This window comes from Hoplias malabaricus, chromosome 5 (assembly GCF_029633855.1).
Source record: "Hoplias malabaricus isolate fHopMal1 chromosome 5, fHopMal1.hap1, whole genome shotgun sequence".
Classification (NCBI taxonomy): domain Eukaryota; kingdom Metazoa; phylum Chordata; class Actinopteri; order Characiformes; family Erythrinidae; genus Hoplias; species Hoplias malabaricus.
In genome coordinates this window covers 52,851,086-52,865,716 of record NC_089804.1, presented here as the reverse complement: position 1 = coordinate 52,865,716, position 14,631 = coordinate 52,851,086, and the positions used below count along the sequence as shown (strand labels likewise).

The window sequence follows — 14,631 nt, the reverse complement described above, 5'->3', positions numbered from 1 at the left end:
TCCGCTCCGTATCTTCTGCTGGTGCAGGGAGTGGGTGGGTCCAGGCAAAAACTGCTCAGGACAGGGGCATCTCTCTCAGTCGTAGTCTTCTAGGAGTGAGCTACAGTAGGGCAGTGGACTTCTGCATGCTTTTCCAGATTTTACAGTGTGCGCACTTTTTTTTCTCTCTTGAAATTTCAGACACATGTACTATAAGATTATTAGCATTTCACCGCAATTTTTTTTCAACAATATTTTCAGTTGTGTGTGTGTGTGTGTGTGTGTGTGAGCATGTGTTTTACTGACAAATTTTTATTTTGGTTTTTCTACCCCCAACCCCACCCCACCCCACTGTGTTTGTATCAGACCTTGTTCTTCAAAAATGAAGGAAACATCCCCTCCCCCATGCGGTGGTTCATTTTCATGTCCCGATTCACACTTTTAAAAATTCCTCACTTACTAATAGCCTGCTTTAAAGCACTGGGAAACTGCAGCTCCAGCCAAAAGACATATGCATATTATTTTCTTAAATAAACACAAACCCACAAAACAGAACTGGTCCTTTCTTCACCCAGCTCTAGCACGTAACTGATACAAGCACTGGTCATTCTTCTTTTCCTGTTATTTACAAAATTCTGTTTCTTGATGCTGTTTTTGTTTGAAATCAACTTGTTGAGTACCTCCACAATTTTAGGTTTTACATTATGTTCAGTGCTTTTTTCACACCACATTTTCTAGTGAATCTACATGTATTGCCACATGACATTTAATGCATAAGGTTAATGTTTAGATTAGTTGGGTTTGGAATATCTTGTGTGTTTGATAGCAGTTTTAGGCTCTGATTTTGTCGTGGACACCAGCCTGTTTTGTTTTCATTGTGATAAAATGATAGTATTTTAAAGTTGCGCCAATGTGAGTGCATGAAGATGCAGTGACTTCTAACTCCTTTTTTCCTTCATTGTCAGAGAGGGACATTATTTATTTGTGTAGGTTTTTTTTAATGTTTGTTCCCTCTTGGATTCCGTGAAAGTACGTGAGTGTCAGCTTTTCACCGAAAACTGGAAGAAAGATGAGGCTTCCATGGCGTTTGTTGTATTCTGATAGCTCAGTGCTATGAACTTGAACTTCCCATCTCTTCCCACTTCAGCTCTCTCCACTCCTGCTCGCAGCCTAATGATATCCCTCATTATTCACAACAGCTCTGCACTGAACTAGGCTCAGTTAATGTCCTGCAAGTGGATGAAAGGATGAGGTGAGAAGAAAGTATCCCAGAAAGCATAAGTGCTATAAAACAGTAGATTTCTCTTCATCACTGTAGCCTTTCAAAGACAGCTGGACGTTCTACATAGATTCTTCAGTGTTTACTTGAGAACTAAACACCATATTGTGCTCAAGATATTCTGTACAGTGTAAAGAATTCTTTTTTTTAAGTTTCAAATGATTGTTCAAACTAGAAACATTTACATAAATGATCATTTCAAGTCATTGAATGTCTCTTCTTTGGAAATGTATGAATAAGGACAACTCAGACTTTGAAATCTTGTTTCACATTAACAGATTTTCCAATATTTCTTTATTAACACTGACTTATTACTCCATGTTAGAACGGCTTCCTTGTGTTTTTTTTTTTAAACCTGCTGATAATTTTAATATACGAGACATTCATATTTCATTTTTACCTCAAGGCATTTCTTTAAAATCCCCCTCAGATAATTGATTAAATCCCTAAAAAGCTTATGTTAACTAGAATTACAATTTCAGGGGGCTGGTTTGGCACCGGTGTATAATTTAGTTTAGAAATACAGAATATACATGCTGTATTTTTCTTCATAAACGACGTCGATTCATAAAACTAGTTTAGCCAAAAACGTAAACCTGCTAGCTATGCTAGTGTACCTAGCTAATTTGTTATTGGTAGCTAACCTAGCTAAGTTGTTATTGTTAGCTAACCTAGCTAGCGTAAGTTGTTAGTCTACCTAGCTAACTTCAATAAAACGGGAAGGTTTGGCTAATGTCCTGGGTCATAATAATAATACGTTTAAAATAATTTGGCACAATGAATTCTATTTAATATTTTATGTCGCTTCTTTATCCAAATTAACAGGAAGACGAAGCATTTTCAGCATCTGTTTGACTTCAGTGCCACTATTGTAGAGACTGAGACATTCAGATATATATATATATATATTGCGTGCTGTAGATTACTGAGAGAACAGCCAAGAGGAAATTAAAATTTTTATATTTCAGTGGAGGTTCATTGAAATGAGTGTTTGCATGAGGCTGATTTTGACTTTTATTCAACTTTTCCATTACAACAATTGGGGGTAGAACATACTTTTCTGTGCTTTCCCAGGCTTTCACTCCCTGATAGTGAATGTTTCGTCCTGTAAAACGGTTCTTTATCTTTACATACACAAGAACCTGTTTAGAAAATGACATTAAGGTATATTACTACTTAGAAAAGCTCACTTTTTACCTTCCAATCAAATCTCAAACCAAGCATTTTAACATGGAGGTAGCTTTAACTCAACTGTGTTGGAGACGTGCTTCGAAAGTTTCAGTGTGTCATGACATTCCAGGCAAACTTACATTCACTATCCAGAATAATCACACTTAAATAATAATAACTAATAATAATAATAAAACTTGGAGAAGCCTCTCGCTGCAGCCTGTAGGAAGGCGGAGTTGGACATCCAACTCCGCCCACATCCAACCCCGCCCTCTCACACGTCAGAAGCCACGCCCGTGCCCAGTGACTTTTCTATGTGCCCAAATAGTGCTCTAGTCACTATATAGTACACTATTTTAAGTGTATTATACATACCTCGTGAATTTGAACACAGTTCACGCTCGCGCCCAAAAAACTCTCAAACAGAATTTTTTAACGGAGAAAATAACAGCGCACGTTATGTCGGTGAGTAAAAACATTTAGTTTGTAAGAATAATTACAAAGCTCGTTGTTAGTGTTTTTGCTAGATACACGAACACGTTATAAATACGTTATTTCAGTATGTACTAGTAGTGTCGTAGATAAATACACGAATATTCAACTGCGGCACGCGTGTTGTATGTGGTTGATTTTGCCAAATAAGTAACAGAGTTACTTAATGACACACAGAAAAAACTTGCCTATAATATTGCCTCCGTGTAAGTAACAAGACTTTTGACTTAAAGAAAAGCTCACAAATGTAGTTACAATGAACATTCATATCACAGATAAACTGTAATCTCCTTTTATGTTTTATTGTTTCATCCAGCCCACGTTCAGGCCACTTTTGACCCTTCAGTGTTCAATGTTCTCAGCTGTATCTATGGGATGTTTCAGTATGCACTGTACATGGCCCTTGATTGGCCTTTTGACTTCAGTCAGGTGATTACTTCAGATTATGATTATTTACTGATTATGACTTTTTTGAGGATACATTTCCAGTAAGGCTTTAAACTGCATTCTAAACTTTGTCATTTGTCTGTTAGAGTGACACCCCACAGCTCCGTAGGTGGTAGTGCCGGTTAATTTTAGGGAGCATGTCACCTGCAAGGTATATACACCTGTTACTCAAACAAAAATATTTACATACACATGCAGCTTTCTCTCAGACACATTGTACATTGTACTGTGATGTTTTACATTTTGGAGAGACCAGTTGTTAAAGTCGTTGTATTGGGTTATTTAAATTGTTTTTGTTTGATTGGTGTATTGCAAACAACGTAATGTTTGTAAATGTAGCTGATAAACCTAATTTTCAATTATCTTACATCATTGATATTCCAGCTGTATTTTAGAACGGTGAGCTCTAATGTACAAGGAAAGGCCAGTAAACAGAAGAAGGGAAAGACTGAGGAGCTTTCAGGGGCTGATGGTTTATTTGAATTTATAAGGACACATGTCAGTGTGTAACTAGTGTGACTTAAAGCAGTTATTTATAGCATCTGATGAGCTCAAATTAGACATGGTCCATTGTTAAATAGTATTTATATTAATTTCAGTCTGGATTTCACCTTGTTTTTTTCTGTTAACAGTAAAGGCGACTGAATGTTTACCGTCTCCATTGACCAGGTGTTTGTGTCTGTTCTTGAAGCTGAACTGGGCATTTCAACTTTCATTTTGCTTAATGTGCAATAGCCTTCACAAATTAGAAAACTGTGGTTTGTTTTAAAGAAATTAATTGGAATGTAGGTTCTGTGGTAAATTTATATTTAGCTTTTTTGTTTCACTAAATTTAAATAAACTGTAAAACAGTGTCTGCACTCTTCTATAACGTCTTTAACAGATGCCCCTCTCGGTCCTGGAGTAGATTCTATTAGAGGTTGTCCTGGAAGAGGGTGACCAAGCTTTTTTAAAGTTCTCACTGGTGTGTCGCCTCTTCCGGGACACAGTTGGAAGACAGTCATTCCGGGCCCAAGCTCATTCTCAGTAGTTTGACAGTAAGTATAAAGTGCATTATTGTATTTCAGTAAACTTTATTTTAAGATGTTTGTATTCCTTATAAGAAGAGGTGGTAATCTCTTAATTCTCAAATTCGACACATACAGCTGTTGTGACTTGGAAACTCTACTAAATACAAACAACAGTTTCACACAGTGTATGGACTGGAGCGCTGCCTGTGCTGTAGAGAGACGTATAAAGACTGTTTACTGGGTTTGTGAACTGCGTATGAAGTTTGAGAATAATTTCTTTTGCCAGTGGTTGCAAAAAAGTTGACAAATAAATGTTTTATGATCAGATTTTGATGGAATTTTGCAGTCAAAAGCAGTGTTGCTGGCTTTGACAATAATAATAATAAGAATAATAATAAATATATTTTAATTATACAGCATTTTTCAAGGACTCAAAGCAATATGCATTCGTTATGATACAGAGTGCAAAGAACTTCAAAAGACAAACAAGATAAAGAATATTATATATATGAATATTAAAAGTATGCTTCTGTTTATTATTTGTTGTCCACAGGCTGCTTTGGGAATGGGAGACGTGGGGAACTTGTGGGGTAGTACAGCGAGGACATGCATCCTGGGTTCTGCAGCCCTTTCTGCCAACAAGTTTATAAAGATTTGGGTGTGTGAGTGAGCCAATGTTTGTGTGGGGTGTGAGTGTGTGTGTATATATATAGAGATATAAAATGTTGTAAAGGCTTGAAAATAAAAAAATAAAAATACTGTGCCAGTTTTTCATTGTCTTTAATACAGACTGCACACCCGTGACTTAACCACATTTTAGAGTTCTACATCATTAAGGATATTATATTTGACTCTATTTCAAGCGACCGCGACTGTAGGGAGTTGTGAATGGAGTGCTAAGTTGTGTAATGTGTTTCTCTTTCTTCTTATTGAAACCAATCCTGCACGACTGGACATTTGAACATGTGTTATATATTTTATTGCAGCATTTTCTTCACTTGGACATTTGGAATATTGTCATTAGCATCATTCTCTCTTTAGTCTTTACTTTTATTTCACAACCTGGCTAACTACCCTTAGACATCTCTAACCACTCACAGGTAGTGATTATTAGTCATTATGAAATAAGTGGTACCTCTAATATTTGTGAATACTTATTTGTCTGAAACTCAAAACACAGATGTTTAAATACATATAAAAATTGTATAAGCTTCTAATAAATGGTATGCAGACAAACAGCATCACCTATGGAAATCTGTGTGTTCTTAAAATGAGAAGATGTTCATGTCCAGGCAGCGATGCTTATTCTTTCAAGGCACTGTACACTTATTAGCACTGGATTTTATTATTGTTTTGCAGTCAGCTGGGCACTACATACACTACATAACAATCCATCATGTCATAGTTGGCATATCATCACCACTCGTTGTGGCTGAGAATAACCATTACGAATAATAAAATTAACCTGAACGATATCCTCCGTTCACCCTACCATTCATAATAATAGTCTGCCAAACATTGACAACAATGACAAAAGTTAAATCAAATCAGGTATAAATCAGGTAATCTTTTTAACAGATACACTCAGCGGAAAAACATAAAAGCACCTGAACAGTATAATAATGAATAAAAGACCGTATGCGTATTTAATGTGATTCTCAGTGTCGCTAAACATGTCTGCGTTCAAGTGCCACACAGTGCTTCTTGAACACGTCAGTATTAGAAGGCATGGCTGGATATGGGCGGAGTTGGATGTGGGCGGAGTTGGATGTGGGAGGAGTTGGATGTCCAACTCCGCCTTCCTACAGGCTGCAGCGAGACATACTTGGAAACTTGCAGTTCTAGCAGCGCTGAGCGTAGCAACGACTGGCTGTGTTCTCCCTACTAAAGTCTAAGCACCATTTAATGGAGCTCCATGAATATTTCACATTATTTTAGTTACTGACAGATATAAGTATGAATTAAAATGAAAATAGCAGCTTAATTTGCTTTAAAACTGACAATTTTTTTAAATTGACGGAAAAACCCGAGCTCGCTACGGAAATTCTTGAACGCAACCGTGACGTCACTGGTGGACAACAGCTGAACAACGCCGCGGTAAAACACCGTTATGACTGACTGTTATGACAGTATCTAGCTAAATAACCAACATTATTCATGACAATAGCCTAGCAATAAGCTAAACTCAAATTTAGAGGTACCGTTATTCTTGTAAATGTGATCGAAGTCGAACTCGAATTCCTCCGACACTATAAACCTCCGTAATGCAGCTACGTAGCCGAGTATAATCTGAGACACCGAGTTTAGCGAGTCAAGCTAACGTTAACTAACACCAACTAAAACAGGCGAAGTGAGTGTCCTTACCCTGTTTACCTCCATGTTACAGAGGCTCTTGAACACCTTTCGTTGGTGTCCTTACATGCCCATATTGTTGGAAAAGCGCCAGTGAAATGAGCTACAGATAACGGAGTGAGCGGAGGGTCCTTTCCAAAGTGCCCGTTTAAAGTTGACAAATTCAGTCCATTTTCTGGATATTTTGGGATCTTTGGGCCATTTGTTCACAGATGTCCCACTGTACATTGAATGATTGCAGCCAAAAACAACACACCTTTTCGTCATTTTGCATTAAATTAAGTGCAGCTTCTAGAGTTGTTGTCCACCATCTACGTCACAGGCAAGACGCCTATTAGAGTTTCCGAACACCGTTGGGGGGGACCAACGGTCTTTTAAACCTTATTCCTTGAATTAGTAAGAAATAACATGTTTTCTGACTATCAATAAACACAAGTTAGGAACTCAAACTCCACTGTATTTATTTGTTTGACACAATGATAACTTAAAATATTATGTACTTTAATTTTAGAAAGATGATAGTGCAATCAGTAGCTTATAGGCTAAAGTGAAACTTTATTCTGCTGTGTGGTGGATTTACAGGGAACCTCATTGGCTAACATTGTACATTTCAGAAAAATGAAAGGGAAAAAAACAAACAAACCCAAAATTAGCCACTTTAGAGAAGTGTGTGGAAAGAATTCCTGAATGAAAACAACCGGAGTGGATATGATTCCTGAACGTTTTTGTTTGTTTGTTTATTTATTTATTTGCATGTCATTTTGACAGCATTATTTTCCCTACAACAAAGCTCTCACAGCACAAAAAAAAAGTTATTTTACAGGATAAAAAACACTATTATTACAAGGCAACATCACATTATAAAGCTAGAACATATGCAGTCTATATTACACTTTTTAAGAATCTCAAAAAAAAAAAAAAAAGCTGAAGACTGGTTTCAATGTTAGCATCTAAATCTAGTTTCCCTTGAAATGAGACAAATGTGTGTGAATATAAAGGAGAAAAACTGGAGAGATACTTAAGAATCAAACCTAAGAACTGACCTATAAACTCCAAACTTATCAACAATATTTTATAGATTTGTTATATATTTTTTAATATATATTTGGATGTAATTGTAGGACAAAAAACACCGTTACTGGTTACTAAGACTAATCAGAATAGCATGCTTTGGTAGAATACTGAATATCATTTATAAGTTCTACATACTCTACACATCTGTCTATAAACTGTGGCTCACAACCCAGTACGGATTTCATACACCGTGCGAAAGTTTGGGCACCCTTGGTCACATGATTAAACTCAACATATCCTTTACAGAGAACACACTTCTGCACATTTAAAGCATAATTAATGTTAATTTGCAGAACAGAACAAGCTGAAAGTAAATTATTATTTATGTTATGTTTTTTTTCCAATCTACAAAAAAAGAAAGAAAAGGAAACAGCAGCTTTGTGTTTATTCTCTGTAGAGGATGTGTTATTTTCCCAGAGAAAGTCATAGTATGCATAGATTTAACCTGGGGTGTTCAAACTTTTGCAGTCGACTGGTCTGTGCTACTTTGATGGTGTTTTAGTCCACGTGATAAAATGAATCATGAACCTGGAGCATGTACAGAAGCAACAACAAGGAATGCAGTAGAAAATACAAAGGTACAGGAGTGAATCTCTGTCATATTCCACTCTGAAAACACACAGCACTGGTGTTCATTCCCTCTGTGAATCTAAGTGGGGGGGGGGCTACACAACAGGCGTTCAAAACACATCTTTTCTTTGTTTTATTCTACAATATGGTACATAAATGAGGCCACACTGATGAGGAGAAATACAAACACCTGCTTAAAGGCACATTCAGGAGTATTCAAATAGCTAAGCGGGCAAACAGTTATAAAATAATAAACAGAAACCAAGGAAAATAAAAAAAAAAACAGCTTTGGCTTCTGACATCTGAAGGAAAACTGGATGAGCAGGTGTCAGCAAACCACTGGCCACATAGTGCAGGAATGTAGGTGAAAACAAAACACGCAGAACAGCATTAAAAAAAAAAGCCCCGGGACAATTTCTGATCTACACTTACACTAAGCAATGATTTCTCCGATATGAGTTGCATAATACTTGCTCATGTGAGATTTCACATGATGTAGCATAAGAGGAAGTGGATGTACAACCAGTTTGGCACCGTCACAAAATGCCACACGAGGCTTGTCATCTACTACACTGTTAAAGGAACATTCCATCTTAAAATAAGCATTTATCAATATTTTTTGTGTCCTCATACATCAGTGTTCTCACTACAATACCCAGCATGCATTACTTAAAAACGTCTCCCTCTTTCGTTAAAAAAGACAAATCTCTTTAATGTACCTTTTAAATTTCTGCTTGCATTGCCTTGGAACATTCCATCACAGACAGAAGAAATAAACACGACTGTTTCTTTAGTGTACCAGGCCTTGTGTTATCCTTGATACGACAAAGAAAAGCCTAGTTCCATCCACAATGAGCTTAATGACTTTCTATGCACCTGAGAAAAGAGCGGTGAGTGTTAGCATCTGTGTCTGAGCGTAATGCTTTGCTTCTGTATGTTCCACAAAGTACATGTGTTTCAGCGTGGGGCTCCTGTAGCGGAAGGCGGCTGAAGTCTTTGATAGTATTATAATTAAGTGTTGAGTGTTGAGAGAAATTCCTCCAGCTCCATGTTGTCTGGTGGCTCGGCTCTGCTGATAACACAAAGGAGGGGGGGGGGGCTAACTTACCAAATCTGATATTTGCAGCTGTTATTTATTGATGGTAAATAAAATCCCTGAATGAGATGAGACAGAATGGGATAAGAGCATGCACGGTGTTCCAGTAAAAACAAATCAAGTTTAGGTTGTGATTGAGCATGTGGGTCAGAGCCGTTTCTTAACAACTGGGATCCAAATTACAATCGTGTCTGACCCTAACCCTGGCCTGTTTTCCAGAGTTATTTCCATAGCTCTAGTGATTTGCTTGAAAACTCAGGGTCAGACAGATGTTTAGATTTGATTGGGCCTTTGCAGAGCCACACATTTATGCTACACTGGATTATTGCGCTAATATATTAGCACTGTATTCACTTTACAGCACTTACAACAGTATCAAATGTTATAATTCTCTGTACTGCCTTTCAGAGTAAACCTAGGCATTTTTTCATTAGGCAGATACATACACCTGCCCACAATTCCTACACCAAGGCACTAATCTGCAGTGAATCTAAACGTGGGCCTTGGTGTGACCACTATCCTCCTAAGAGCTCTTTCAATGTGTGTTTGTGGTTTTAAATTGCACACTAATTACATTAAGCTTTTAAAAGGCAAGAGGACAACTTTACAGCAAAATTACAAGCACTAACGTGTCTTTAAAATGTGCTTCCTTTTTTTTTCTCCTTTTGTGCTTATGGAACACACCCAAAACTGAGCCCAAGACAGGGGAAGTGAATTGTGACAAGGCTGGGCAGGAGTTCTGGCTTGACTTTGCAGTAGGTACAGAACCCAGACCTCAGGAGAAAGCAGTCATGGAAGAGTGTGAGGGGGCGGAGTGGCAGTGGGATATTAGGTTTTTCATCACAGGAAACTGAAAGTAGAGAGGAGGATGTACAAGGCTGTGGACTGTGTTTCAAAGGAAGAGACACTTCAGACTTGGTCCTCTGCCCAATTGACTGTTATTTCGTAACTCGGCTCGGCTTATCAACGATTACATCCTAAGCAGCTGTTTATATCGTCTATAATAAGAAACGGCTCGTGTGTGTGCATGTGGGTGTGTGTGTGTGTGTCTGGGTGGGCGTGTGTTGTGTGTGCGCATAGGGACTTACATGGTATTGTTATCAGGGTAGTAATTAGGGTACATTGGTTGCATGGCATCAGGGTATGGGGGAGAAAAGGAACCCATGGGAAGAGAAGGAGAGCTGCAAAAAAACCAGACACACTTTAGATAAACACAGCTAACATTTGAACTAAAGAGGGGCTATAATCAGAATGATTTCAAGATCTACATGTAGTTCTTTAAAACTCAAAGTACAGATCCCTTCTTCATTTATTCATATATAGGAAAACATTTCTGGGACAGCTGGGATAACACTTCCATACTTACATGAACGTTGCGTCCTGTGGCCTAGTGGGTGGGGGGAGGAGGGAGGGGGAGATATAAACCATGATTGTTATTATATTTTATATAATATAAATATAAATATAACATAAATGCATCATAAACATACTTCCATTAAACTGGTCTACACATAGAATGTGTGTGTGCACCTGTTTACACTAATGACGCTTCAAAACAATCTGCAGGACTTGCATGACTCATGCAGATTGCCTTTTGTTTCTTTATACTCATATAACCACATCACACAGCGACTAAAAGCGTTTGGATACATTTCACTTTGAAGAAACTGCACGTGTGAGTATAAAATCAGCAAGTGCTGGAGAGAGAGGAAGAGGGAGAGGAGTATTTACATAAAATCCTGGCGTGCGTCCGGCTGCGGTGTGATGCTTGGAGTTGAAGCATTTCCCAGCTCCCTGAACATCAACAGTAAATACAAAGGAGATCAAAGTAAGTAACACAACTGGAGCAATGCGATACCAACCACCCATTATACATTTATTATTATAATAAACACATTTCTATGCGTTTTCTGCCATAAGCCCAGTGTGTGAGGGGCGTGGCCATGTATAGCGCCATGGACAGTGTGAACACTAAAATAACACGCTGCAGTGTAGAGTAGGTGTGGTAGTTTATCAGGTAGTTTTGCTGTGCTGTTTTGTGTACGAGAACAGTGGTGGTGTTGTCCTCTTTTTGTTACCCCCCTCATTTGTGTGTGTTGAATTGCTAGGATTAATATTTTTCCCTAAAAGCACCATGTTGTCCTTGCCTACTTTGACAATGACTCCCTGGTATTAAGAGTGCTAAGCTCCAGATGTCGGTGCTTGTGCACACTACTGCAGTTACATTCCCTTTACACTTTGATTAATGAGTCCATAGTATTTTATGTTTACTACTTACGGGTCCACTACCGTGGTGAGTTTGAACGGCAGGTATCCGTCCGGATGTGGCGGACCTATAACTGTGGGGAAAAAATAAAACCGTGTTTTCAGTCAGATTCATTTATTAATTTAGGGTTAAGACACAAACTACATATTAACCCACATTATACAAGGGGTCCTCGACTAACGACATTGATCCGTTCCTACATCGCGTCGTAAACCGATTTTCGGTGTAAGTCGGAACATACGTACATACTGTACGTAAATAACATACTGTAAGCACTTATCGTATCCTAACACCTATCCTCCTCGGTCCCGAGCCGCATAACCGCATATTCTTCCGCCGCGCACACCACACACGAAGTTCGCGTTACGACGTTTACGACGCAAAACCACTTAAGTCGAAACAAGGCTTTATACAGTAAATGGGAGATGTGTCGTAACCACGAAACATCGTAACTCGGGACTGACGTAACCCGAGGACCTCCTGTACTGTGCAAACAAAACCAGGTCTCTTTGGGGAAAAAAAACATTACAGAACAGTAAAGCAAGATATTTTGTTATTCTGTGCAATTTTATTTGTCCAATCATCACTTTTTACATACCGCAAAATGTAGCTGCTTTGCTCAAACAATGTAAAAAAAAATCTAATTATATAATTTAATTCATACTCTAACGCGATTAAAAAGTGATGTTTTTGCTATTGCAGCAGGACAATCTTTTTATTTGTAAACTCTAATGTTAAACAAGACTGTAGGCAAAATTAATTACATGTACAAAAGTTTTAAAGTGGTTTTGTGTAAATATAATTGTAATACCAAATTTGCTTAGTATTAAGACTGAATTTCTTTCTTTCTTTCTTTCTTTTTTTTATTTAAAGTATGAATATGCTATGTTCATGACTTGCTAACACTGAAATCATCATCTTTAATGGGGTTGAAGTACGCGCCGGCGCGTCAAATATGACCTTTCGTGATGTTTCTATTAATATCTTAGCGTCAGCACAGCGCAGAAATACAGTTCAAACACCCTGTGAATGTGCAGAAACTGCTCTTTCGATTGCATGTTATCGCCACTGTACGCGATACTGCACATCCCGAGTTACACGCCTCCTGTGCCTCTCGCCGTGTCTAACTGGTGGATTCGCTTGTTTTTAAGACTCTGATAAAACTGTTTCAATCACCAAATCAATTCATTCACACGAGTAAAGGGATGTTTTCATAAGAAACATAAAGATTTTCTAAAATCGGATTTACGTTTTTCAGGGTTAGAGACAGATTATCTCTTCATAAAATGCTCTAGGTCACATGGGCCTCTCTTAATGAGAGACCTGAGATTGTTCTGAACATTTTGATATAAAATAATTGGGCAATATATTATAATACAAGTACTTTAAAAACGAATTTCTGAAAATTGAGAAAATGGATTGGCATCATCAGATTGGCATCTGAAAAAACAGATTGGCATCATCTTAAATAAAAAAAATCAGTGAATGATTGCACAAGATAAATCCACTGTATATTTATTATTCTGAAGGTCACAGTCAAAGGCGCAGAAACAATTTAAGGGCTGCCCCCTGTCCCTGTACTGTCAGAGTCCTAATTCTGGAACTGATGTCAGTTTGTTTTGCCTTCCTTGGTTACAAATTAAAAAAAACACAGACCAAACAGGAAAGGATCATCATGTAGACTGAGATTTATAACAATTCCTTGAAAACACTCATGTGATGTTTATTCTGCGTTATCAAGAAGAGGAACAGATTCAGGAAGCAAAATATCCAGTAGCCTACGGGAAAAAATCCACTAAATATGCCCTTAGGACCTTCACACACATAAAAAAAAAAAAAAAAACCTTGCCATAAATGGTTATTTATCATCACTGCTTTCTCATCTCACTGACTACTATGGCATGGCTCGTGACGCACGAGTAAAAAGCCATGCTTAGTGATTTATATGCATTAAATGAGGAATTTCAACGGTTGCCCCTTCTAAGGAAAAGCTACACCAAATAGGGGAAACAATCAAGTCAGCAGCAGTGACTAAACACTGCATCCTTAGAAACAAGCTGCCACAAAACGAGGAAGCACAAACATCACTGAAATGTAATGTTCAACATGTTGAATCAGTTCTGTAGACCATATGCACAACAAGTGTTTAATATTAACTTTCCTAAGCCTTCTAGTCTGAGTGAGAAATAATCAAGAAGTAGTTAATTCAGGTTTTTTTGCTCTCTGACTGATTTGCTTCAAATAATATTGTAAAGGGAAGATATACAGTGGTATGAATGTGTTTGTCCTGGTGCAAGAACCCCTCACTTGTAATTGTATCCACGATCCAGTAAAATAGGGCTCTCTTAGCCTTTTTTCCCTAAAAACCCTTGCTTTGGTTTGAGGATTGGTCAAACTCTATTAAAGTACATCATTTACATGGGTCCAAAAGAAGTTTAAATATAGCTCGCAGCATATTCTAACTCCATTAATTTAATCTTAATTACACTAAATTTATTGTGGAAAAGAGCCATCCCGCCTTAAATGACCAAAACGGAATTCTGTTTTTATGTTAGCTGTTACACGGAGTACATAAATAATCGTGATACTCAATAAAACCTTGGTCTTAGAAACATCTATCAAGTCTTTCCCCTAACTCCGGCCTTCCCCTATTTCCGGCCCCTGCCGTATATGGTGCAATTCCGTTCTCTCTCTTCGCCAGTCGCAGTTTGTACAACAATAAAACGAAGTTCATGCCTTAGTAGGGCATTTAAACATCAGTCTTGCAAGAAATCACACATCTAAACAATATTTAAGTATCTCTAACAGTGTTGTAATTCTTTGTGTGCAAAACTGCATGTGGAACACAATACATTTCCATTTCGCAACAGATATTTCCCTCAGTGTAAAAGTTAGC

The 14,631-nt window shown here is 37.8% G+C and overlaps 1 protein-coding gene and 1 long non-coding RNA gene across 6 annotated transcripts in view; one reads left to right on the top strand and one right to left on the bottom strand.

Moving 5' to 3' along the window:
* The first annotated feature begins 2,755 nt into the window (after positions 1–2,755).
* On the top strand, positions 2,756–5,130 carry LOC136696005 (uncharacterized). Of its 2 annotated transcripts, XR_010802552.1 has the most exons (4): positions 2,756–2,893; positions 3,237–3,349; positions 3,454–4,404; positions 4,931–5,130. It is a non-coding gene; the product is annotated as an uncharacterized lncRNA (long non-coding RNA). The 2 variants fall into 2 exon arrangements; XR_010802551.1 differs by having other exon boundaries at positions 3,237–4,404.
* A 2,071-nt stretch (positions 5,131–7,201) lies between these two features.
* Positions 7,202–14,631, bottom strand: part of stat6 (signal transducer and activator of transcription 6, interleukin-4 induced) — a 47,921-nt gene continuing 40,491 nt past the window's right edge. For 2 of the 4 annotated variants that reach the window (XM_066671153.1, XM_066671154.1), the window contains exons 17-21: positions 11,748–11,808; positions 11,201–11,263; positions 10,836–10,856; positions 10,558–10,650; positions 7,202–9,445 (exon numbers count right to left, since the gene is read on the bottom strand). In XM_066671153.1, the coding sequence (XP_066527250.1) occupies positions 9,385–9,445; positions 10,558–10,650; positions 10,836–10,856; positions 11,201–11,263; positions 11,748–11,808 (299 nt within the window). In that variant the 3' untranslated portion in view covers positions 7,202–9,384. Of the gene's footprint in view, positions 9,529–10,557; positions 10,651–10,835; positions 10,857–11,200; positions 11,264–11,747; positions 11,809–14,631 lie in introns of all 4 variants that reach the window. The other 2 variants (XM_066671157.1, XM_066671156.1) reach the window with 2 other exon arrangements.